The sequence below is a fragment of the Pelodiscus sinensis genome, chromosome 2 (assembly GCF_052426305.1).
Source record: "Pelodiscus sinensis isolate ZL-2025 chromosome 2, ASM5242630v1, whole genome shotgun sequence".
Classification (NCBI taxonomy): domain Eukaryota; kingdom Metazoa; phylum Chordata; order Testudines; family Trionychidae; genus Pelodiscus; species Pelodiscus sinensis.
The window spans coordinates 251,252,657-251,279,063 of record NC_143053.1 but is presented as its reverse complement, the minus strand read 5'-3'; the positions used below and the strand labels follow the sequence as shown (position 1 = coordinate 251,279,063).

General features: G+C 49.5%; 1 protein-coding gene across 3 annotated transcripts; it reads left to right on the top strand.

Annotated features, from left to right (window-relative positions):
- The first annotated feature begins 16,928 nt into the window (after positions 1–16,928).
- LOC102457265 (uncharacterized) lies at positions 16,929–25,105 on the top strand. 3 transcript variants are annotated; one of them, XM_006120577.4, is made up of 3 exons: positions 16,929–17,548; positions 19,779–21,938; positions 24,525–25,105. In XM_006120577.4, the coding sequence occupies exons 2-3, from the start codon at positions 20,196–20,198 to the stop codon at positions 24,549–24,551; spliced, it is 1,770 nt and encodes a 589-aa protein (XP_006120639.3). In that variant the 5' UTR covers positions 16,929–17,548; positions 19,779–20,195; the 3' UTR covers positions 24,552–25,105. The 3 variants fall into 3 exon arrangements, with proteins under 3 accessions (XP_006120639.3, XP_006120638.3, XP_075778987.2); XM_006120576.4 differs by having other exon boundaries at positions 19,779–22,166; XM_075922872.2 differs by having other exon boundaries at positions 19,779–25,105.
- The last annotated feature ends 1,302 nt before the right edge of the window (positions 25,106–26,407 follow it).

The window sequence follows — 26,407 nt, the reverse complement described above, 5'->3', positions numbered from 1 at the left end:
TTAACAGGTTTCACTTCAAAGGGATCCTGTACATCCTTGTTTAAATGGCAACTATCTGGTCCCAATGTGCCTCAAGCAAAGACCTTTTTTTTCCCTTTGGTGATTGTCTTATCAGACTTTGCGCTTGATCCCAAAGCCTGTTCAGATGGTAGAGTCCTTAAAGATCCAAACACACAAGCAAGCACTGTGCTCTGCCATGTAATGCTAAGCTGCTGACAAAGAATCATCCCTTTTATATCCTTAAATTAGCCAAATATGTATGCTATTGTCTGGTCCTTTGAGGACGTTATTAAGGCTGATGGCAGCTGTAACCCTTCTGCCAGTAGTAATTAGGGTTGCCAGATGATTGAAACAAAACTACCGAACCCCCTCCCCCCCCAAAACACCGGGAAAAAATTCTGTCGAAGGGAAAAAAAGGGGGGGGGGGGATACCAAAGTTGTTGAGCAAAAAAAAAAGGACTCCAAGACTTATTAAGCAAAAAATAAAATAATTAATTAATTAAAACAGCATAGCTTCCCCTTGGTCGGCAGCCATTGTGTGCTGGCAGCCTTGCAGAACCAGGTAAGCATAGTGGCTGGGGTTGGGGGCCTGGGGGGGTTGGGAGCCGGGGGGGGGGGGGGAGGCCAGGCGCTGAGTGCTTGTAGGATTGCCAAGTGCCCGGCATTTTCGCCTCCTGGCCAGGGAAAAAAAAAATCAGAAAATACCGGACATTTTAGGTATTCTCTGAATTTTTTAACCGGACAGAAGGCAAAAATATTGGACTGTCCGGGTGAATACCAGACACCTGGCAACCCTGGAATGCAGCAACAAGGGCCGGGCTTATTTTAGGGGATTCTCTACAGCTTCTTAACTTTTGGGGCTCCAGCCCTCACCTAGTTTCCTGGGGACCTATAACCACTTTGGATGCCTTTGCTAAGCAAATCTCTACTCACTTGCAAACACAGAGGTTAAACAAACTAACCTGATTGGGGAGGAAAGGGAAAGGCCATGTTGAACTGGGACAAGCATTTACTATTTAACACCACCCATCACCATTTACCTTAGGGTGCACGAGTCCCAAGCAATTGGGGACTGAATAGCTGATGCATTGCTCTGCCCCCACTCAGTTTGCAGGTCCCCAGCTTCCTCACTTGCCATTTATGGTTCCAAGAATCCAGGAAAATCAGAGTCCTTGTTCTGTAGGCAGCCCTGGGGCTCTCCCACCGGTCCTGCTACCATGATTTCAACAGGTAGGACAGGAAGGCCCCTCATCAGTTGACAGGAGACTAGAGAGGCGCTACCAATTCCTTGGCCTGCTGCTCTACTGGTAGAGCTGGAAGATGGGAATGTGTCCAACGGCCACTGGGTGCTGCATGCAGGGGGCTGCAGCTAGGCCTGCCTGGTGCCTTGCTTTGGTGACCAGAACAGCTTCTGGGCTCTGACCTGCGCATCCCAGTGGCTCAACAACTGGAACCTCCGGTGCATTCTGTGGACACAAGGCGATTACAGCTCCTAGGTCTGCTCTTTCAGCAACCTCAGCAACACCTTAAGTTCCCTACCACTCAGAAAGACACTCCTCAAAGCAAGCTGGAAACAGGCTCTCTCTCCCCTCCCTTGCCCTCTGACCCCACTTTAGCAAATCATCAGGGTAGCCCCATGCCCATAGATGCCGTCTTTATGAGTTTCCAGGGAGCGCTAAACCACTTCTCTGGCCCCCACACTGCCCCTTCCCTCAAGCCCCCACCTCAGCCCCACCCATCCCTGGCAAGTTTGTCCTACAGATTTCATTGGGAGTTAGCTGCTTAAATATAGTAGAGGCCCTGGGCCTCAGTTCTTTATCTGTAAAATGAACATAATTACACTTATCTGCCTTCCTTGGCTCCCAACAGCAGTTGGAGAAAAATGGCTGCTTTCATCTAAGTACTTCAGTCTCCTTAAGCTCCCCTCAGTGTAAATGTCCTTTCATAAATTAATAAAAATTCTCCATAGTTTAGAGGCAACTAAAATCCCTCTTGGATGCACCTGGCATCTGTTCTCTTTGCAAATCACAAACCTAGTCATGAACACATGTTAACAAACCACTACACAAAGACAGTAAGCTCTTCTGGTTACTTCTCACTGTTTGTCTTGCACAACTCTCTGATTTCAGATGCACTCGGCACCCACTAACCTCCTGATGTGATCCCTGGGGGCTTTTTAAATAAAACCTCTGGCAACCTTCCCCTGGAGAAAGATAGAGATTTCTTGGTTTTGTGTGTGGATGTGTGTTGGAATATCATTGTTTTCACCATGTAGCTAATGAACTAGAAGCTGAGCGCCTGAATCATATTTAGGTCCTATCTACACGCAGGAACCCTGTTGGAAACAGATAACGATCTGTGCATAAATGTAACATAAACATAGGAAACACCAGCTTGGATCTGGCTCCTGGTCTAACAAGATCAGTACCTCCAGCGCTAGACATTACCAAAACTTTCAGAAGAAGAATAGTGATAGAAATGTAGCCGTGTTAGTCTGGTGTAGCTGAAACAAAAAACAGGTCTATGTAGCACTTTAAAGATTAACAAGATGGTTTATTAGGTGATGAGCTTTCGTGGGCCAGACCCACTTCCTCATTTCAACCAGAAAGGCCATTGTCTCAACGACTTGATTACCTGCATCCTGCTTCAAAGGCCTTTTAAGACTACACTTGAAAGAGAATCCTCTGAACTGTCATTCATGCTTAAATTTGACACTTTACACCTAAGTTTGAATAAAGACTTTAATTATCTTACCCATTACAAAGATAGCTTCCCCAATTATCACCTCTAATATCATTAGCTCACAGACATTTACTCCCCCCCCATCCCACTTCTGTTCTGAAATTTGATTTGTCCTTTTCATATGTGTTCCTTTTTTAAATTGTATCCTTTGGTATATATGTGTAAGGGGACTGTTAGCCCCTTACTTAAACTCTGTGGGAGTTTTTTTGGCTTGCCAGCTCCCAGTGTCAACAGGGGAAGGGTCCATAAGACTGACAGACCCCAGAGACAATGGAAAGCAGCCAACACTCCAGCTTAGCCTGATTGACAGGTTGGACAGGCCAGTGAGGAAGGGGAGAGGCCAGGCTCCGTCCTCCCTGTGAGCTGGGATTGTTCTGGCTCTCTCTGAGCAAACAGAGAGCTGAGAGACTGCCCAAGGGGGGCAAGCTGTGTGCAGAAGAAGTCCTGCAAAAACAGGGAGCTGAGAGACAGCCCAAGCAAAGCAAGCTGTGCTGAGGGGCAGTTTTTGCAGCAGCTGAGCCAGACACACACAGCTCAAGGAGCACAGACCCTGTGTTGAGCAGCAGACTGGCAGTGCTCAGAGAGCCAAAAGGAACAGAGAAGCAACGCAAGAAGCTAGAGACTGGCCAAGCAGCACAGCCTGCAGCTGGATGTGGTGAGCAGCTGGGAACTGCAAAGTGTGGGGAGAGGCTCTGGACTGGGAGAGGGGTCTGGCCACTTAGAGCTTGAGGCTGTGTGGTCACTGCCAGAGCAAGCGTGTGCAGCCTGCAGCCCCCCCTGCAGCACATCCAAGGCCTCTAGGGGCCTCTAAGGAAGAGACTGTGGACTGTCCTTACACTCTGCAGGCTGCTGTTTTGATGTCCCTGTGCTACAGAGCAGGGCTGTGTGTTCTCATTTAACCATTCTCATTTTTTCTTATTCTTTTCTCTTTAATCAGTTGTTGTTTAATAAATTGTATTTGCTTTGAACCTTATGAAGTGATCACTGGGCCAAGAAGGCCTGCAGTGTGAAGAGAGCACCACGGAGTGGGGACACCCTAACTCCTGCCCCTAGTGACTACAAGGTCGGGGATTAAGCCCCAGGAAACCTGGGCCCAGCCTTGTTGGGGTTTCGAGGGCTCTGCTACTCAGGAGAGTGGAGGGGGAGCCCTCAGGATCAGGGAGGCCGTGGGGTAAAGGAAGTGGGAGTGGGGACTCAGATCCTTTCGCTGGTCCATTTCACCGGGGTGTATAGAAGCCTGGAAAGTTCCCCACAATAGCAGGACCATTCCCCGCTTACATATGGTTGTGACCATTTTCTTCCACTATTTGATCTGAGGAAGTGGGTCTGGCCCACGAAAGCTCATCACCTAATAAACCATCTTGTTAGTCTTTAAAGTGCTACATAGTCCTGTTTTCAGAAGAAGCAGCACCCTTCGGTAGGTAGGTAGAGTCAGATTTTTAATTGTGTTTAGGTGCCAAACTTCTACTGAGGACAATGAGCGTTAGCTGCCTCAACTCCTTGGAGTGTATGACTTGCAGAATAACTTGTCTCCAAGATTTTCCAAACCCTTATTAGTTTGAGTTTAGCTAATTCCCTAAAGCATGGGGATTATACACACAACACACTCTTCTGTCAGCCCAGCCCAAATTGCAGCAACACATAATGGGGAGGTTCCAACAGCATAAAGCTGAATATGGAGCAATCACCCCAGAGATAAGGCTGCAGCTGAAGTTTCTGTTCAAAGCTGCATTTGTCATCTTCACTACAATGCTGGCAAATAATCAGCTTGAGTTGGAAATGGATGGGCCCGTTCAGGGGACTGGGAAGTGTTTGATACAAAAACTAGAGGTCATTTGATTGAAGGGGTCCCAAGGTAGAACACCCATTAAAAAATTTGCAAGCATCTCTTTGTGTGCATCGTTCCCCACCACAGCTGTATTTCATAACCACCTGCCCCTCCCCAAGTCTCTGTATTACACTGCAGCAATAACAGATAAAACCACTAACTTGGAGCTTTCTGCTGGAAGGCTCAGCAGCGAAACAGCTAACAATGTTGGCATTCAGGTGCCCACCATTATGCTTCAGAGTTAACGCGTCATTTTGCCCAGGGAGATCGTTCACCTCTCTTAGTGAGATTGTTTCAGGCCTCCTGCAGACTCTGAGGGATAACACTGTGTAAATTAGCTTCACAACCACAGTCTAGATAGGTGAGAAATAATGTAAGCATCAATCCTGATGCACATTGCAATGGCAAGGCGGTGGGATCTATGGCTTCTGAACTGCATGGTACACCGAGCCATGGTTAGAGCCCTGTGCAAGCGCAAGATTTTATTTCACACTCTGCTACTAGCTGCTTTTTCTGGTACCATCTGCCCTTCTGGTCCCCTGGGCCTGCAGGCCACTACACTGCCTTTCTATTTTCTCTCATTTTCACCTACTGAATGATCGATTTACGCCAATTACATGTTCCATACCACAGCTATGTTCGGCCCTAAGGCCTTCAACAGCAGCTCAGCGTACACCAGGCCACGTGAGATATCTAGACACCGCAAGTGAGACCAGAGCCCCATTGGGCGAGGTGACGTACAGATGTACAGCAGGAGAGAATCTGCCCCCAAAGAGTTTATAGTCTAAATAGAAACGGCAGGAAAGGTGTAATTATCGTCATTTCAGAGGGAGGGACTGAGGCACAGATGCTATAAATTGCCATACATGCCATGGATATCAATGGAGCTATGACCATTTACACCACTGAGCACTGTCCCTAAGCACCAGTCTACACCAGGGCTTTATTTCAAAATAACGCCCACTTATTTCAAAATCTGTACTCCTGTTTTCCTCGGGAACTAATGTTATCGTTATTTCGAAAAACAGTAGTGGGGATGCCCCAATGCTGCTATTTTGAACTAATTATTCCCTAGAACATGGATTCCCAAACTGGGAAATTCCGGGGGGGGGGGGTTCGAGTGCGAGGCGACCACCCTAACCCTAACCCCCCTCCCTCCGTCAATCTTTCACCCTAAGTTTCACTGCTATTTTTGTTTTTCGGACCTGGTCAGTTCCTCTTTTTTTTTTTTTTTTTGCTCAACAAGTTTGGTGCTATTGGGGGGGTGGGGAATGTGAAGGTTTCTCAAAAATCAAAAAGGGGGCGTGATGCTGAAAAGTTTGGGAACCACTGCCGTAGAGGAATTCAAACTAATTACTCCCCAGTGCTTCCTGGGGCTCTCAGTCCGAGGTAGCACGTCCACACTAATGGAGCCTTCCTCAGACTAATTTTGAGGCTTCTCCGTAAGGACATGCTATTTCGGTGTTGTTATTTTGGGAGTCATTACATCGATGTTAGTTATTTCAAAATAGTTAGCAAGGGGGGGTTAAATGCACAGCTGCTGTTGTGAGTGAAGTTTGTACTTCATACACCAGTGGTGATTTTAAAGTGTGGTGGCTTGAGACCTGTCAAAGAGGTTGCCAGTGTGTGTTTTTCTGTTTGCTTATTTCGGGCAAGAGACGTAGGGACAGAAAAGCAGGAAGAGGAGGGAAAGCAGGGAAACAGTTGTGAAATTGGAACTGTGCAGATTTCATGCAGAAGAGAAGGAAAAAACCATAAAAGGTGTTTGGAATTTAAACAATTACAGATACTAGGGGACTGGGCCCCTCCTCGCTATGCAAGCCAACCTTCCTCTCTCTGCAGGTTGGTGTCTGGCCGGAGGGAGGGGGCGGGAGCAGGGGAGGGTACAGAAGCAGTCTTGCAGTAGGTTTCTGGCCAGGGGAAGGGGGCAGGAGTGGGCTGGGAGTGCAGGGTCTCAGTGGAAGGGTTGATGGGATTGCAGTGAGGGTCAGGGTCAGATAGCAGAGAGGATGCAGGGCGGTCCGGGAGCTGGGGGGGGGAGGTCAGGCTCAGATAGCAGAGAGGACCCGATGTGGCCTGGGGGGAGGTTGGGATCAGATGGTGGAGGAGACCTGGCACAGTCCAGGGGTAGGAGTCGGGCTCGGATGATGAAGGGAAATTGGGCAGCCTGGGGGTGGGGGTTGGGATCGGATGGCTGAGGAGACCTGGTGTGGATGGCGGAGGGGACCCGGTATGATGCGCGAGGGGATCGGGTTTGGATGACGTGGGGGACCCAGCCCCAGCAGCTCCTCCCCAGTGGTGCAGCCCCCCCGCGGCATGAAGCAGGAGCCAAAGCTGGAGCAGCCTATGCCCGGAGGGGATGGTGCCAAGGCTGGCCACAGCAAGCAGCTGAGGATGGAGGCAAGTGGCAACAGCAGCAAGACAATGCGGATGATGTGATGACATCACTCTGTCATCCCGCAAGAAACATTTTTAAAGAGAGAGAGAGAGAGAGAGAAAAGAAATGGAAGCAGAAGATGCCAGGTAAGAAGCTGCCTACCAGAGAATTTTGGAACTGAAACGGATAGAGGCTAACCAAGAAATTGAGGTCCAGAAACGAACTACAGAGGAGGAAGAAAGAGAGAGGAAGTTTCAGCTGAACTTGATAGAGAAGCAGAAGCAGAAACCCCAGGCTCTCCTCCCGCAAAATCCACAAATGGGAACAGTTATGTCCTGCATGCAGCTAGAAAGGGGACATGGCTGAATATTTTATCACCTTTTGAGAGGTTGGGTGCATTCCATAAGATCCCTGGGGACCTAAAGATGCCCGCATTGTTTGCAAAATTGTCTCCTACAGCTCTGGATAGTTTCAATAAAATGCCAATTGAAGAGCTTCATATTATGTTAAACTCAAGGAGATGATTTTAAAATGGTTTCAGAAGAGAGGTGGTGGGAATCATAGCTCCAGAGGCTGTTGCATTTCCTCTCCACATTGTGGGAGGAGCGAACTCTAGGAGCTTATGCTGTGTAGCACAAGATGGTATAAGTTTGGCTATACTCTATAAGGAGGGGGGTGCCTGAGGAGCTGGTGATGAACTTGTAGCCTATTGTTGGTTCAAGCAGTGGCTGGTCAGAGAGCCTGCATGTAACTGCAGCTGAATGTGGTCCTGCCTGTGTGGATGCTGGTGGAAGTGCAGGACTGAATCTGCAGCTTGTCATGGCAGCACAGTGAGGCTATGTCTACACTATGGTTTTTTTCAGAAGAGGCAATGCAAATGAAGCACTCATTAGCATTTTCTCATACTTTATTTGCATAATCTCACACTTCATTTGCATAATATCTTATGATGCTTTTTGTGCAAGAGGTTTTTGCGCAAAAGCTAGCAGTGTAGACGGATCAGTTTTGCAGAAAAAAAACCCTTTTGTGCAAGATCTGTATACCTCCTTTTCTGAGGCATAAGGATCTTGCACAAAAGGGAGGTTTTTGCGCAAAATGGATCCATCTAATCTGCTAGTTTTGGCACAAAAACCTCTTGCGCAAAAAACGTCGGAAGTGATTATACAAATGAAGTGTGAGCAAATGCTAATGAGTGCTTCATTTGCATTGCCTCTGCTGCAAAAAAGAGGCCATGTAGACACAGCCTGAGAAAGGGAGCCCAGACTGGAGGATCAGATGGCTCCAAATTGTGGAAAAAATAAAACTGCCAAAGCGACATGGTTTTGTAGCAAAATCAGTCTGTGAAGAGCTTTCACTGGCATCTAGTGGTGCATTATGATGGCAGCATAGACCCACTGCATCGGATGGACCAGTTTGGAGATTAGCATAAACAGTTTTATACAGTGGACCAGAAATCACCCATTATGCAAATAATTATAACAGCAGCCAAAGTAACAAGCTAGCATGGTGCCAAGACTCAGAGGGGTAGCCTTGTTAGTCTGTATCTGGAAAAAAAGTGGGGGGGGAGTTCTGCTAACCCTAAAACTAACAGATTTATTAGGTTTTACCCATGAAATCTTATCCCCTAATAAATCTGTTAGGGTACGTCTACACTAGCCCCCTAGATCAATCTAGAGAGGCTAATGAGGGTGACCAAAATTGCAAATGAATGATTTAAATATCCGACGCTTGATTTGCATGTTCCCGGCCAGTCGCCATTTTAGAAATTGACTAGCCCCAAGTAACTGCCTGCATCTACACACGGCAGTGAAACGGGATTCTGATTTAAAGCCTAACTCGAATTAGCTGTTATTCCTCCTGCAATGATTTTTTTTTAAAAACTAGCATGCATCATTCTTTAATCCCTCAAGACTAATCAGATGCTAATTCCTAATTCTAGGTACTGGCCACTATTATCATTTCTGTTGTGGTGATGCCAAATGATACTCATCAGGGATCAGGACCCCACTATGCCAGGTGCTATACATTCAAATATAAGTTGAACTTTGCTAGTCTGGCACCCCCGGGACCTGACCAGTGCCGAACCAGAGAATTTGCTGAACCACAAGAGATCAGTGTTGTCTAGCAGTGTTACCAACACTTCCACAGCTTACTGGGCTCTTAGAAGACATTTACGGGTGAGTTAGAGCTAAATAACAGCACAGAACACTGAGAGTCAGAACTTGTGGCTGTAAGCAAACTTTATGGGATTGTGGGAAACTTGGCCATGCCTATGATAAGTGGACATCTGGCTAACTAAAGCCATGCCAGACCACGGATGTTGCCGGACCAGAGAGTGTCGGACTAGAGAGGTCGAACCTGTAACACAAGACCCAGTTGCATGGAGCTGGGCTTCCAGGAAGTAAAAAAGGACCCACCTTATTCCACATGCAAACCCCAAAGTGGTGATATGAACCAGGTGGCTCATATCAAAGGTTGGGAGAGTGAAAAGTGGGGAAATTCTTACGCTGCATTTAGACTGGCATGATCTTGCACAAATACTTTTAACGGAAAAGTTTTTCCATTAAAAGTATTTGCGCAAGAGAGCGTCTATACTGGCATGTGCCTTTGCGCAAAAGATTTGCTTTTGCACAAAAGCATCAGTGCCATGTAGATGCTCTCTTGCGCAAGAAAGCTCCGATGGCCATTTTAGCCATCAGGCTTTCTTGCGCAAGAAATTAACTTGGCTGTGCACACTGGCCCTCTTGAGCAAGAATGCATGTGCAAGAGGGCTTATCCCTGAGCGGGAGCGTGGGAGTATTTGCGCAAGAACCACTGATTTTGTACAGTACAAAGTTGGAGTTCTTACGCAAATATTTGCGGCCAGTGTAGACGGGTGGCAAGATTTTTTGCAAAATCTTGCCAGTCTAGACGCACCCCTAGTTATTTCACTAGGGCTAGGAGAAAAACCATCAGACTCCACAAGGGTGTGACGGGTGGGACACAGCAGGCAAGAAAGCTGGAGAGCTTCACATTCTTTTCCCCTACTGTGCCAAAAATTCAATTCACGCAATGAATAACTCGCCAACACATTCACTAACTTGACATCAGAACCTCGGCTGGTAGAATTCGCTGCCAGCTCTGTGGATTTCTGTGGAGCTAAAATGATTCATGAGAGCTGAGAAACTGGCCTTATTTTTTTCTAAGTCAGTGGCTTATTATTCAAACAGGCTGTCAAGGGTTGATAGCTAGTGGGACCCTCAGGGACTTCAGACAGACAGCAAGCAATGGGAGCCGAGCAGTTTAGTCTAAGGCCGTATCCTGATTACCTCAGGAGTACTGACTGGCTTCATTTGGAAGTTAAGTTAATGAATAAATTAGGGCAAGAAAGGCTAGAAGGGAAACGATCAGTGATGTATCCTCCTGTCTCCCCAGCTGGAGGCTCGTTTAGTTGTTTTACTCTGTGTTACAGAAACTCCAGCTTGGACAGTCCTAGGGTATGTCTACACTACTCTCCTAGTTCGAACTAGGAGGGTAATGTAGGCATACCGCACTTGCAAATGAAGCCCGGGATTTGAATTTCCCGGGCTTCATTTGCATAAGCGGGGAGCCGCCATTTTTAAAACCCCGCTGGTTCGAACCCCGTGCAGCGTGGCTAAACGGGGCACGAACTAGGTAGTTCGAACTAGGCTTCCTAGTTCGAACTACTGTTACTCCTCATTTCACGAGGAGTAATGGTAGTTCGAACTAGGAAGCCTAGTTCGAACTACCTAGTTCGTGCCCCGTGTAGCCGCGCTGCACGGGGTTCGAACCAGCGGGGTTTTAAAAATGGCGGCTCCCCGCTTATGCAAATGAAGCCCGGGAAATTCAAATCCCGGGCTTCATTTGCAAGTGCGGTATGCCTACATTACCCCGCTAGTCCGAACTAGCGGGGTAGTATAGACATACCCCTAGAAATGGATGTGCTTTACCTGGCTGCACAAGAAATACAGCAAAGTACATGCTGCTACATGTGACCCCACGAATAGTTTCATGTCTGAGCTGGAAGAACAATTTCTAGCACAGCTCAGTGTCCTTATCGCATCAGTCCGCAGCCAGTGCTGAGAATGCCATAGTGACGGGGCGGGCAATAAAATGGTGGCAGTTGGCCAGGGGTAGCCCCTAAAGGGATGCTGCTGCTATATTTACCTGCATCTCCACAGCGACCAATGGAAGCAGCAGGAAGCGTCATGGACCGGGACACCGCTTCCTGCAGCTATCATTGGTCAAGAATGCTGATCCGTGGCCAATAGGAGCTGTGATCATCCCTACCTGCAGAGGCACAGGTAAATTTAACACAGTGGGGGCCTGCTGTGATGTGGGGGGAGGGCTGTCCACTCCTATGCTGCTCTGAAGAGATTCTGTGTGTGTCTGTGTGCACTGACCAGCGGGGGGGAGGGAAGGGTCCCTGAGGGCAGGCACATAGACCATGGCCAGCCACTTCACACTTAGCCAGGGGAAGGAGTTTGAACAAAGGCAGGGGTGTAGCTACCTGGGGGCAGTGAGTGACCAGTGGCTGAGGGGGGGGAATCTCGGCTGGGAAAACATGAGAACAGACTAAGTTGAGTACTGGGGGGTTCAGAGGCCTGTGTACCCCTGCCCCCCAAGAGGTCTAAGGCTGTCTGCCCTGACTCCCATGTCCACATCGAGCTCATGCTGTACTATATTTCTGAGAAGCAATAAACCCTCCCAATCTACTGGTTGGTGGAGTCACATCTTGCTGCAGACGGAGGTGCAGGGTGTGACAGACCGGGCCGTGTCTGGGCACAGCTGAGGGCGTCCGCTCAGGGTGAATTGCTCGAATCCGGGGCTCCTTACAGCCCCCCGACTGGTGACTTCTCCACACAGGCCACAAACCAGTCCCACAGAGCACTTCAGCAGCCTGCCTGAAGCCTCATGAGCAAAACCCCTCCGACACCCCAGCAATAACCGTGCCCCAGATGGCCCCAGACCTCATACACAGGTGGGGGGTCCTAGCACCCAATCCCACCTATCCCGAACAAGTTCTGTCCGGTTCCAGGAAACCAGCCACAGATCTCTGGCCAATTTATCCTTTGGACCTTACCCACAAATCACGCTGGGCCAATCCTTTAGCATCTAACAACTAAAGGTTTATTAACACAAGAAAGAACAGCATACATAGGATTATCAGATAATAAGCTTCTATTCAATACCTCACATGGCCCCCTCCTATACCATTTTTGGGGCCAACACCCCCACCTATGGGTGCATCAGTGATCTGGCTGCTCCCCTCAAGATCCAGCAACGTGACACAGGGTCGGGGGGAGGGGGAGGGTCCCTGATGCTCCATCACGCCTGCCAATGGCTAACCCCGGTGGACCAGATCTGGCCTGCAGATTAGTATTTCCCTCTCCTGCCATGGTGCATGTTGCGACCTGTCCACTAAAAACTGGACCGAAAGTCCACTAAGCAGTCTCCAGATGGCCAGCCAAGAGGTAAACTGACCCTATCTACTTCTCCAAACTGTTTGTGAGCAGCTAAAATGTGATCTGCTTTCCAAGGGGATTCTAGCATGCCAGCCATTGCTCCTATAAGGGTCCTAGCTCCCAGCAGACCCAGGCATAAAACACAGAGAGTAAAATGCAGCCTGCAAATTGCTCTCTTTCTGGGACTGCGTGAAGATGCCACCGCCCATCTCAAAAAAGATAGATTGGAACTGGAAACGGTTCAGAAAAAGACAACAAAAATGATGAGGGGTATGGAACAGCTTCCATATGACAACACTAGGGCTACGCCTACATTGGCATGATTTTGTGCAAATACTTTTAACGGAAGAGTTTTTCCATTAAAAGTATTTGCGCAAGAGAGTGTCTACACTGGCACAGATGCTTTTGTGCAAGAGATGTGATTTTGCACAAAAGCATCCGTTCCAGTGTAGACGCTCTCTTGCGCAAGAAAGCTCCGATGGCCATTTTAGCCATCGGGCTTTTTTGCGCAAGAAATTAATGTTGCCTGTCTACACTGGCCTCTTGTGCAAGAATACTTATCCCTGAGCGGGAGCGTCAGAGTATTTGCGCAAGAAGCACTGATTTCCTACAGTAGAACGTCAGTGTTCTTGCGCAAATACTCGCGGCCAGTGTAGACAAGTGGCAAGATCTTGCCATTGTAGACACAGCCTGGGACTTTTCAGCTTGGGAAAGAGACAGCTAAGGGTGGATATGATAGAGGTCTATACAATCAAAACTGGTGCAGAGAATGTAAATGAGGAAGCATTATTTACTCCTTCTCATAACACAGCACTATGGGGTCACCACGCATAATTAACAGACAGCGGGTTTAAAACCCACAAAAGAAAGTATTTCTTTACAAAACGCATAGTCAATCTGTGGAACTCCTTGCCAGCGGATGTTGTGAAGGCCAAGACTATAACAGATTTAAAAAAAGAACTAGATAAATTCATGAAGAATGGGTCCACCAATAGCGATTTGCCAGGATGGGCAGGAATGGTGTCCCTAGCCCCCGATTGCCAGAAGCTAGGAATGAGTAACAGGGGACGGATCACTTGAGGATTCCCTGTTCTTGTTCATTCCCTCTGGGGCACCTGGCATTGGCCACTATCAGAAGACAGGATACTGGGCTAGATGGACATTTGGTGATCCAGTAGAGCCATTCTTATCTTAAGAACCCTTCCACAGTGAGGGCCTGTTCACACCAATATATATATATATATATATACACACACACACACACACACTAGCTGGAGTTCCCGGTGTTGCTCTGGAAACTGGAGGAACAAAATATAGATAAACAGTAGTCCATTATCTTTTTTTGAATGGTGGAAAAATTGCACTGATTTCTATAGGGATTAAAATATAGGTCGGTATCATCTCCGGAGGAGGGGGGTGCGACCCTGGGTGGAGGGTAGGTTACACGCAGGAGGGGCACCCTAGCTCGCACCTGGGGCTGCAGGTGCCTTGGCGGGCAGGGCGGATGACCAAGCTGTTGTGCGCATGGGGGTTGGGGCACTGCGTGCTGGCACAGAGGGGGGGAAGAAGGTTGCTTATGTAACTTCGCGGGCAGGAGGGGCCGAGTTCTGGACAGCGCAGGGGGCCGCAGGTGGTGGGCACGGGACCTAGGGTGGGCGGGATGGCCCCTGCAGCGCCGCATGGTGGGTGACTTTTTGATTTTTACAGCTTGAGCTCGGGCCCGATAGGGTCCAAAAGTACCGTAAAACCTTCTCCTGGATGAAAGGTTGTCCCATGCAAAGTTTGGTTGCGGTGGCTGTTATAGTGTCCAAGTTATTAGCGCACTTACAAGCATTCTCCTTTATATATTATATATATATATATATTTGTCACACATACATACACACAGTATAGTTAAAGTAGTACAACTCCCCTCCCCAAGTGTGAATTCAGTCATATGGCTACAAAAGTGCTTACACGAGTATACCTTATTCTTGTTCAAGAAGGGATATAAACTATATAAGGCACCTTTATACTAGTACAACTTTGTCCATCTTAGAAATTACATTGATATAATTGTATCAGTAATAATCACATTCCTAATCAAAATAGTTCATAGATACATAGGCTCTAAGGCTGGAAGGGACCTCTGTGGTCCTCTAGTAAGACCTCCTGGATCACACAGGCCATAGGACTTCCGGAAAAAAAATCCAATTTTATTTTAAAAATTGCCTGTGATGGAGACACCACCATGGCCCTTGGTAAATTGCTCTAACCTTTAATCACCCTCACTCGTAAAAACTGATACTGCTTCTAGTCTGAATTTGTCTAGCTTCAATGTCTAACCACTGGATCTTGGATCCTAAATTGGTTAAAAACAAAACAAACAAAACAAAACAAAAGAAACCCGGTATGTAGGCCAGACTTGAGATTCAGGAGACCTACATTCTATTCCAGTTCTAGTGGATGATCTTGGACAATTCACTTAATTTCTCTGTGCCTCAGTTTCCCCACATAGAATACAGGGATAATAATGCTTCCTGCATTTGCAAAGTGCTTTGAAATCATGGTTAATGAGGTGCTAGGAGTTATTATTCTAACCAACAGCAGCACATGTGCTTGTCTCCTTGTGTGGGTCCATATGATGGACAGTAGTTGTTTTCTTATTTATTTTATTGTTTACTTGGTTATCTGCTTACAAAAATAACCAAGTAATGATTGTGTTTGAAGGGGAAAAGCTGTCTTTAAGTGATTCAGTTGCTGAAGGCCAGTGAGATTTTAGCAAACTCCAATTACCTCCTCCTCTTTTCTTCCAATTATTAAACTGACAAATGAAAGGACCATGGTGATCCTTTAGTCTGACCTCCTGCACATGGCAGGCCTCAGGAACTCACCCACCCATGCCTGGCTTGAGTTACTGACGTTCTTGAATTGTGGTTTAAAACTTCATGTTACAGAGAATGCATTATTTGTACTAGTTCAAAAAACTGCAGCTGACTTAGCCCAGTGCTGTGGAGGAAGGCAATCCCCCACCTCCACCCCAAACACACACACAAGGTCTCTGTCAAACTGACCCAGGAGAAAATTCCTTCCCAACCTCAAATATGGGGACCAGTGAGGCCCTGAACATGTGGGCAAGACCCACCAGGCAGATACCAGGGAAACAATGCTCTGTAGTAACTCAGAGCCCTCCCCATCTAGTGTCCCATCTTCGGCCTCTGCAGATATTTGCTGAGAGCAGTCACAGATTGGCCTCACATCCAGCGGAGCTGACAGCTCCTGCAGGTCCTGGGGCAAGGTCGGGAGAGGGCGGGGGTGGCTCCATGCCCTGGAAGTGGTGGGGCCTTGAGCAGAAGGGATGGGGATGGGGCAGCTCGCCCCTCCCCACAGCCCTTAGAGCCGCACGGAACGAGGTTACAGTGCTCCGAGGGCCATTCAAAGGGGGTCAGGGTCCCGCCATCACCTCTGCCAGAGTAGCTATGGTGGTGGCTGGGCACTCCAGGCCCCCTAGAATCGCTGGGGTCTGGGGCAATTGCTCCCTTTGGTGCCCCCCATCAGCAGGCTGGTACACATCACTGTACGCAGTCTCATCATACCATCCCCTTAGTTTTTCTACCTCAGCTGCTCCCCTGCCTGGTAAACCTCTCAAGCTCTGTGCCCCAGTGTTATCAACTGTGAAATAAGTCTTTAGCTAGTTAATCTGGGTGAGGTGCTGACAGGATCCCTGCACACTGGCACTGTCGCACCAATATCCCGGTACTTCAACAAGGACAACTGGGGAGTCCTGCACTTGGGTTGGAAGAATCCCACGCAATGTCATAGGCTGAGGACCGACCGCCTCAGCAGCAGTTTGGCAGAAAAGGACCTGGGGATTACAGTGGACGAGAAGCTGGATATGAGTCAACAGTGTGCCCTTGTAGCCAAGAAGGCTAATGGGATATCAGGGGGCATTAGGAGGAATATTGCCAGCAGATGTAGAGAAGTGATTATTCCCCTTTATTCAACACTAGTGAGGGCGCCACATCTGGAGTACTGCATCCAGTTCTGGGCCCCCTGCTACGGCTAGGTTGTGGACACACTGGAGAAAGTCCGGCAGAGGGCAACCAAAATGCTTAGGGGGCTGGAGCATGTGACCTATGAGCAGAGGCTGTGGGCTTTGTTTAGTCTGCAGAAGAGAAGACTGAGAGGGGATCTGAAAGCATCCTTCAATTAACTGAAGGGAGGTTCCAAAGAGGATGGAGAGGGGCTGTTCTCAGTAGTGACAGATGGCAGAACAAGGAGCGATGGGTTCAAGTTGCAGTGGTGGAGGTCTAGGGGGGATATTAGGAAAAAACGATTCCCTAGGAGGGTGGTGCAGCACTGGGATGGGTTCCCAAGGGAGGGGGTGGAATTTCCATCCCTAGAGCTTTTGAAGTCCCAGCTTGCCAAAGCCCTGGCTGGGATGACTGAGTTGGGGTTGGTCCTGCTTGGGGCAGGGGGCTGGATTGGATGACTCCTGAGGGCTCTTCCAACCCTGGGATGCTACATTCCCCCAGGGGACGCCCTGAGCTGCTACCCAGCTGCCAAGCTCTCCGGTTTACCGGCTTGTGCCCTTCAGTCAGAACTTGAGACAGGGGGGTCTCCGTGGGGGCGCTGCGCATTATCTGGCAGGGGCATTGCAGCAGCGCGGCGCTAGGATCCGCCTGCAGGAAAACACCCGGGACTCACTCCAGGGACCCGCTCTTGTCCCGTTCGAGTCCACGGGCGTTTTTGCCCTTGCAGGAGGATTTTGGGGGACGGGAGAAACTACAATTCCCAGAAGGCGCTGCGAGTTTGGGAGCCTTCCAGCCGAAGCCGCTTCCCCGCAAAGCTAACGGTGCAGAAGAAAGGCCGAGGGGGGGGGGGAGAATTCCTCCCGCCAGCCCGTTCCCACGGGCGCGGCCGCTCCGAATCGTGCCGGGCGCTGGCCGGGTCCCGCCGCTCCCCCTGTGCGCGCCCCCTCTGCTCCTGCTCTTTGTTCGGCTTCACCCTTCCTCCGGTAGCTCTCGCTGCGCTGGGCACAGACTTCCTCTCGGTCAGCAGCCGCCGCGATTGCAACACAAGTTGCAGCCAAGTCACAAACACTGGGGTCACCCGGGCTCCAGGGGAGGAGCGCGCCGGCCGGGGCGAGCCGCTCAGGTAAGGCCTCTGCAGCGCACCGCTGGTGTGAGTCTCCCACAGGCTCCCCGGGGGACCCCCGTCCGCTCGCAGTGCAGCCACCCCCGTAGCCGTGGGGCGGCAGAGTTGTAACAGGCGGCAGAATCGGGCCCCCTGCGAGCTGGCTCCCTAGAAAATATCAATCGGATTTTGTTGTTTGGATCCGGCCGGAATCAGAAGCCAAGGGGTTTGCATTGGCCGAAACTAACAGGCAGCTAAAATGTTTTCCTAGGCGAACCCATCTTTGATCTTCCAGTCCGGCCTCCTGCCTGACACAGGCCGGAGAATTTCACCTAGTGATGCCTGAAGCCAGTCCAAACAGGAGTGACCGGGCACGTCTCTTAGCCAGACATCCAGACTTGAGTGGAAGATTCCCCGAGATGGAGAGATTAGCGCTGCTAAGCCCGTCCCATGTTAATTACCCTCGCTGGTAAAAATACGCTGTGGTACTTCAGTGACACTATTTCCAGCCATCGGATCTTGTTGTGTCTTTGTCTGCTAGATTAAAATACCTCGGGAGGGAATTCTGGGCTAGGATCATGTCACGTCTGTTGCTGGCCCACTTAGAAATGGATCTTTAAAAATATACACATGCCAGAATCAAAGCAGGCTTGGTTGTTTTTTCTTTGTTTTTCAATTAAAGCATTCCAGGTCATTTTCTCCATTATTGTCCTGTGCAACATTGTATTCCATTCCATTCACACAGCCGGGCTACTCCAGCGGGGACAATGTCTGGTTTTGCAGTTCATGCCACTAAATCCAAAAGAGTTCTCATGGGCAGTTTTCTGTCTGTTTATCCTGTCGGTGACCCATGTGATGGTCGGTATCTGAGCACTGTACATTGGCAACAGTTCCACCCAACTAGCCGTGCAATATGTGCCCCTCTCGGCTGCACTTTGACTGCTCTATCCAAATGTTTACACATCTCCCATTTCCAACTTTCAAAATCACACTTGCAGTAATTTCCTACTACCTGCTCTGTTAGCCCCTGCATAACAGAATCCCTCCAACGTCCTGTCCCTTCAGCATTCCCGATGTCCTATTCCTGGGGCAACCGCATCCCTCAGCAGCCTGGAACCTCGGCAACAGAGTCCTCAACTTCCTGTCCCTTTGGCCACAGCATCCTCCAGTAACCCATGCTTTTCTCATGTCTGCCTTCATGCTTTCCACCCTGATGCAATTCTGGGAAATGATTTCCTATGAGTATGTGGCCCTGTGAGTCAATAGTCCAATGGACAGGGCAGACAACTTAGATTCCATCACTGCCAATTTGTGACACCTTGGCAAGTCACCTAACCGTTCTGTGCCTCAGTTTCCCCAGCTGTAATATGGAGGTAATGATGCTGCCCTGCCTTTACAAAGTACTTTGAGATCTGCCAATCTATTAATGCCAACTATTACTACAACAAATGCGGCTGATTTTAATTTTATCCTCATTTTTTTAAAAAAGTTCACCTCTCTGTGCCTTTGTTTTCTTAGCTAAATTATGGGACAACTCTATGAGACTTAATTCAGTAATTAACATCTGTAAATTGTCTTGAGAACCTAAGATAATAAAAAAGACTCCATAAAAGGGAAAAATATCATTCTCACTGTGAACCCCCACTTCTCCCTCAGGGTACATCTAGACTGCAAGCTTCTTTCGAAAGACAGCATCCACACCTCAAAACCATATCGAAAAAGCGATCTGCTTTTTCGAAAGAGAGCATCCAGACTGCATGGACACTGTCTCGAAAGAAAGCACTGATTGCAATTCACAGAATAGCCACCAGGGCACCTGCGCTTTTTTCAATTGCCTCTTCTTTTGAAAAATGTCCCTGTACTGCGTCCACACACAGCAGAGCTCTTTCAAAAAAGGCATTCTTCCTCATAATTGGAGGTTTACCAATGTAAAAAAAACCCTTGTGTTCTTTCGATTTAATTTCGAAGGAACGCAATTGCAGTGAAGTTTTTTCGAAAAAACAATGTAGTCTAGACATACCCTCAGTACCTCCTCTGCAGAGATAGGAATCTGTTACAGCCGCACCTCCAGAGCCTTTGCTCTTTAATGGAAGCTATAGTGGCTCAGACTTATAGTGGCTCAGACCTCTCTGGAGGTCCCTGGTTCAATTCCTGGTGTGACAGCCAACAGGCCAACCGATCCCATTAGCACAAGCAACGTTGTCAATAGCACGTGGAATAACATCTTGCCTTTCTTTTTGCTTTAATCCAGCATACTAAACTCCCAGGACTGCCTAAATTATCCCGAAGGATACACTGGGAACAGGAGCCCCACAGGAGGAACTAGAAAATGGAGTTCTGAATGTTAAAAGAAGATCTCTGCTGTTGGGATAAAAGAAAACTCCAGGAGTAAAATGCAGCCCCAAGAAGAAGCAGAACCATTCAGTTAGCCCCACAACCCTTGTCACCACCGTGTCTGCCCTGCCCTGTGTTGTCAGCCTCTCCTCCTGGTCAGCAGAGCAACATGGGCTCATCCGCTGCCCTTTGACTCTTGCCTCCTTGGTGACTTTTCTGGAACTGCTCCTTGCCAAACCTTCCAGCTATCCCTGCTCATCTCCTCCGTCACCCTAGCAGCTGCCTGGCCTGCCAGCCACAGAAGAAACTCCTCCACGTGCTGAGTGGCACCACCATGAAAGACCCTGCAAAACGTGCAGCCCAGAAGACTCATACGTGCCCAGATTGTGGGAAATCCTTCAGCAAGAAGGGGAACCTGAAGAGACACCAGCGGATCCATACCGCAGAGGAGCTCTACCCGTGTGGCGAGTGCGGGAGGCGCTTCACCACGAGGGGACACCTGACCACCCACCAGAGCATCCATACGGGAGAGAGGCCGTTCCAGTGTGACGAGTGTGGACGGTGCTTCCGGTTGGAGATATGCTTGGCTGCCCACCAGAAGACACACACCAAAGGCGGGCCGTATATCTGCGCCCACTGTGGGAAGAGCCTGAGCACACGCATCTACTTCAGCATCCACATGAGAACCCACAAGGAAAAGCGGCCGTACGCCTGCACCGAGTGCGGGAAGAGCTTTGTCAAGAAGGGGACGCTGACGGCACACAAGGAGATACACAAACGGGAAAAGCCTTTCAAATGCCCCGACTGCAGCCGGTGCTTTGGTCAGAGTGCAACCCTTGTGGCTCACCAGAAAATCCATCTTCGTGGCGGGCCATTCATATGCACCGAGTGTGGGAAAAGCTTGAGCACTAAGAGGTATTTTAATGTCCACCAGAGGAACCATGCAAAGCAGAGGCTGCAGGAAGCCACTGGACACGTCAACGGCATGCCTCTCCGGGTCATCCAGATTAAAGAGGAACCGGACGTGGCCTTCAAACAGGAGGATAGTTTTAATCTGGGGAAGAACATTGCAATGCCAGGAGCTCATTCAGAAGATGGGCCCCAGGAAAGTTCTGACTGTGGAACTCAATCCAGCCCAAAGATGCCTCCTAGCACTCTGTGGGGAATCCAGACCAAGGAGGAGCCAGACACGTACCCCGAACACGAGGGAAACATCATTGCAGTAGCACAGCAGAACTCTTACATCAAGGAAGAGCCACAGGCCAGCCCCGACTATGGCAGCCAATTCAACCCAAAGATGCTTCTTTTGCCTGCATGGGGAATCCAGGCCACAAAAGAAGCTGAGGTGGACAGCGAACACAAGGAGGATATTGTGAAAACCCGCATCAAGGAAGAACCGCAGGACAACACCGACTATGAAAGCAGCTTTAGTCAAAAGATCTCTCTTGGCACCTTCCAGAGGATCCAGATTAAAGAGGGAACTGGAGCCGATGGAGAATATGGGGAAAGCTGCAGCCCAAAGAAAAAACGTAGACGACGCCAGAGAACCAGCGAAGAGGGGACTCCTGGTTCACGTCCGGACAGACAGGCAAACACAAAATGCAAGAAAAGTACCTTGACGAAGGAGAGTCCCAAAGCAGAGAGAATATTTCCGTGTCCCGAGTGCGGGAAAAGCTTCAATCAGAAGTCGAATCTTACTAGGCACCGGAAGATCCACACCAGTGAAGGGCCTTATAAGTGCAATGAATGTGGGGAGAGCTTCCGGATGAACAGAAAGCTCATCAGGCATCAGAGAATCCATGTGAGCGAGCCCTTTAAATGTACCGAGTGCGGGAAAAGCTTCACCCAGCGGTCGAACCTCGTGAGGCACCAGCGGATTCACACCCGGGAGGAGCCGTACAAATGTCCCGAATGTGAGAAGACCTTCAATCAGAAAGCCAACCTCTTCAGGCACCAGACAATCCACATCAGGATGGGGCCGTGCAAATGCACCAAGTGCGGGAAATGCTTCACGCAGAAGAAGAACCTTATCAGACACCAGACGCTGCACTCCAGGGGCGGGGCTTATAAATGCATGGTGTGTGGGAAACGGTACAGGCTGAAGAAGTATCTGAGGAGGCACCAGAAAATCCACATGAGAGAGGGGCCTACCGGGCGCGCAAAGCGGGGGGAAAAGCTGGGGGTGGTGGCGAGCGTTAGCAATCACCACCAGACCCACCCAGAACAAAAAGCACTCCCAGCTGTGAAAAGTGAGGAGAGTTTAACTGATGAAGGCAACCTCTAGCTGCAAAGCCCCCAAAGCAAGGTGATGAGCTTGGACCAAACTCTGCAGTCCTTAGTGGAGCAAAACTCTTGCTGTAAACCTGGGGTGGGGAACCTAAGGCCTGGGGGCTGGATGTGGCCCCCAGCTCGCCTGGATCCGGCTCCTGAGGATTGGGACTCCCCCCTAGCATTGGGGAGCCCACACTGGTGCTTCAGCCTCCCCACCTTTCCCCGTGTGGCTGGAGCGCACAAAATCTACTAGCCCGGGCCCCACAAGACTCTGGTGTGTGAGGGGGATGTGGGGAGTGTCTTTCTCATTCACAGGCAGGGGCCATGTCAGTGAGGGGTTGTTTGTTTGGTTTTTTTTGCTTCTCACTTGTGTGCAGTCCCTGACTGATTTTTCTGTGGGTCAGCAGCTCCTGACCCATAAAAGGTTCCCCACTCCTGCTGTAAATGGAGGGAGGCAATGTGGCTGGGATTCAGGAGACCTGCTTCTACTTCCTGGCTTTGTCACTGGTTTTCTGGGTGGCCTGGGGCTAATCAGTTTCCTTCCCTATGCCTCAGTTTCCCCCTCTGTAAAATGGGGTTAATGATACTGGCCACATTGGTAGGTATTACTAGTATTAACCAGAGATTGCTCCATTGAAGAATGCAGAGATTAGCCCAGTCTGCCTTCAGCCTTTGTGCAGGCTGAACGTATCCAGGACCAAAGCATTGATTTCCATTATACTGTTTTGCTTCTGGAAAAGAAACGGGGACTCTATCTGCCGAGCCTGGCTCTGAGAAATGGGGCTTGCTCATGCTATTCTAACACAGACATTGACAGCGGAGTCAGCTCGGGGGTTGAGGCTTGGGATGAAAAGCAGCAGACGTGCAGGTCAGTGTTTCCACACTGGGGAGGCCTGAGATTTGGCCGAGAAAGGTGTGTCAGGCTGGGCACCTCATATAGAGACACTCAAAGTGGCCAGTTTTGGAAAGTGAGCAAATGCTGCTCTCCCAGTATATCAACACTGCAGCTGGATGGGTACTTTCTGGCTTGGGTCGATGTACACGTGACAGCTTTGAAAGACAAGGAATCCCCGGCCATCCAGCACCACTTGGAAGACCAAATAGCAACTCCATGAAACACACAGTTCTCTTAGCACTGCCCTAGGTCAGCATCAACTGGGTCCTTCCTCGTTCAAAGACAAGGCCAGGCTGGAAGTTACCCCTGGATCAGGGACAGGTCACAGGCTTCTGGGGGTAAAACCACATTGCTTGAGGGGGAATGTTCACACTCCTGAATGATGTAGCTCAGTTGACCTGGTTTTCCGGTGTAGACATGGGCTGAGTTGCTAAAACCAGCAGGGTAGCCACAAGAGTGCAGATCTCAGAGTTGTGCTCTGGTGGCTAGCCTGTGCCACTGACCATACCCTAAAAGTAGTTCAATCAGAGCTAGCACACGTACTCCTGCCCAAGCTGGAGATTACACCTTCGCTGCAGGGGAAACGTGCTTTCGGCTCTATCCATGCTCACCTGTTGCCTGGGCATAAGCCAGAGCAGCAGTCTTCCTCTTGCTAGGTCTGTGACTAGAGGAAAGAGAGGGATTTTGAATGTTCTGGGCATTATTTAGGGATTCAAGAAAGAAGCAATCAAAATGCCTGAGACAGGCAGCAGCCCTTGTGAACTGGAGCCTCTATGGACAAGAAGAGCGGAAACCGTTTCTCCTTTAGTTAGGTCTGGTTTTGTGCGCTGCAACAAGGCTTGGGGGCAAGGAGCCAAGTTCACTGCTCTTTCTTGCTCTCTGTGACTTGGTTAAACACCTGTCAGGGATGGTCAAGATAATACTTAGTCCTTCCATGAGTGCGGGGGACTGGACTAGATGACCTCTCCAAGTCCCTTGCAGTCCTATGATTCTGTAATGGCCGGTGTATTCCTCAGACTGTGGGATCTTTTAATGCAGTGGGTTGGCTGTCAGGGGGCATCCTTAGGGCTTGAAGAACCTTGGCAGACCAGAGATCTGGAGGGAGCCTGAGACCATCACAGCCACACGCTGTGCCCAACCGCCTGGGTGTTCTCAGCAACATTGCTTACGTGGCTCAGGGGAACACGGCAGCCGAGGGGCATGTGCTAAGGGTCACTGCATAGCGGGACACGTGTAGGAGTGGAATCAAGTCATGGTCCATTATGAGGCGTTAGTTCTACACCTTGATTTTGTAGATGAAAAGGAAGCATCTCCTTCATCTCATTCCCCCCGGAGAGGCTGCACACAGTGGGTTTTGATGTACCCCCATGGCATAGGTGTTGCAAGTGGCACCTCGCAGGCATGGATGAGCCCAAGGGTGGGGGGGGGAGACCCATGCCTGGGCAGGAAGGCAGGCAGCTGTACAGGGAAGGGCAATTCTAATCTCTGTCTCCATAGGAACCACACGATTGGAGGTGGCCTTAGGAGATAAGCTGAGTCAGTACATCTCCTGGATGGTCGAGTCTACGTAGTGCGTTATGCACACTGGTTGGCAGTCTCTTGGGACTTGATCCACGCCAGGAGGACGGTCAACCTCGAGGAGCATGGAGACTGCATTGCACGAGAAGAACATGGTGCAGTGTGGGCAGTGAATCTAGAACAATGTGCCAGGCCTCCCACAGTGGGGAATATACCAGAGCTCCTCCTGTGAGAGCCATGTGTAACCAAGAGAATTATTTATCCTCCCCCTTCTTCGGATGTAATCGTTTTCTTCTCATTAGACTAGTTTTGTGGCCTAGAGATTTACCCCAAGGGAGGCAGCTGTGCCTGAGGGTTTCATTTTGTGTGTCGATACTTCCTTTCATAAAATTCCTAGAACCATAAGCTGCCCTCAGTCCAGCGACTGCGCTTTCCCTAGCGTCCCTGGGCATTGCGCCATGGACCGAGGGCAGCAGCCGGACCTCAGCTTGTGAGGGATACCAGTACTGATAGATTGTAGCCATCTCCTCAATAAAGTAAGTAAGCCAACCAAACCAAAAGCAGGCCTGCGTTTTGCTTTGCCCCGCTGGTCGCTCATGGCAGCATGGACTGCCCCAGACCAACAGAACTGCGGGTGATGAGTAGTTGAGTGAAATAGATTTCCGGTGTCAATGATCGGTTGCTCTCCGTTGTTCTTCATGCATACTCCAATGCGTTTGTGACAGCTGGTGTTATATAACAGTGTTTCTCAACCTTTTTTTCTTATAAAGTCTCCCTTTAATAAAAAATACACAAGTACCCCCAGTACCTACAGTTTTATACACACAATTTTTTTTCTATCATAGCCAGGTGGCCGATGAAATTTTTGGGTGTAAAAAGTACAAAAATAATAAAGTGCTGTAAAACTTGAAACAAAGTCAGTTTTCTCCAAATTTCAGTTGTCTTGAAGTCCTTCGCCCCCCTCCCCCCAACTTCTCTTGAGTATCCCTAAGGGTACTTGTACCACTGGTTGAGAAACACTGTGATATATACCCATTGCAGAGCTATAGATTGAGGGGGGTTCTACTCTATAAAAAAAGTATTGCACAGCTCAGCAAGTTGACGGAGCTGACATTTTTACGGCCCAGCTCTGCAGCCAGTGGGTGGGACACAACTTGACAGAGAACATGGTGGGATAATGGGGTGCTGCTCCTGTGGCCTAAAGAATGGCTAACGTATTGGGCTGGGACTCCACTGGCATAGGCGCTGCTCCCACCTCTGCTACTGCTGTGCGTGGAGGACATGGTCAAGTCAGTGCTCTGTGCCTCAGTTTCCCCTTCTGTAAAATGGGGCTAAAAGTACAGTGCACCTTGTGATCTGCTAATGAGAAGTGCTGTATCAGAGCAGAGCTAAGCTTTTTTATTGCGGCTTCCCCAGGGCCTCATGGAAGCCTGACATATCATGGAGACAACTGTGCTCCCCAGAGAGGGTGTCGAATTCTGGGCTGGTGTTCGCTAGGGTGTTGCACTGATCTGTCCTCTTGGACCTCTGAGCCAGGAAAATAGCCCATCAGGCATGCTCACAGAGCACCCTCGGTAGCGGGCACACTGCCAATGGGAGTACAGAACCGGAAAATCAGGGAAGCTGGCAGTTTCATTGCCTGGATACCTCCCAGAGGCAGGAGTGGGTGATCCCACTCCCTGTCCACTCTGTGCCCTCTTCTGGGCCCTATCTGAAGGGTTCATTGCCCGGATCCTGCAGCAGGTCAGCATCTGAGCCCCTCTCACTGCAGTGACATAAGGCAGCTGGTCCCTGCACTGAGAGCTTGCCCTATGGCATTCTGAGCTGCCTTGGATCTGCGTGGGCAGCTGGCCCTTGGGGTG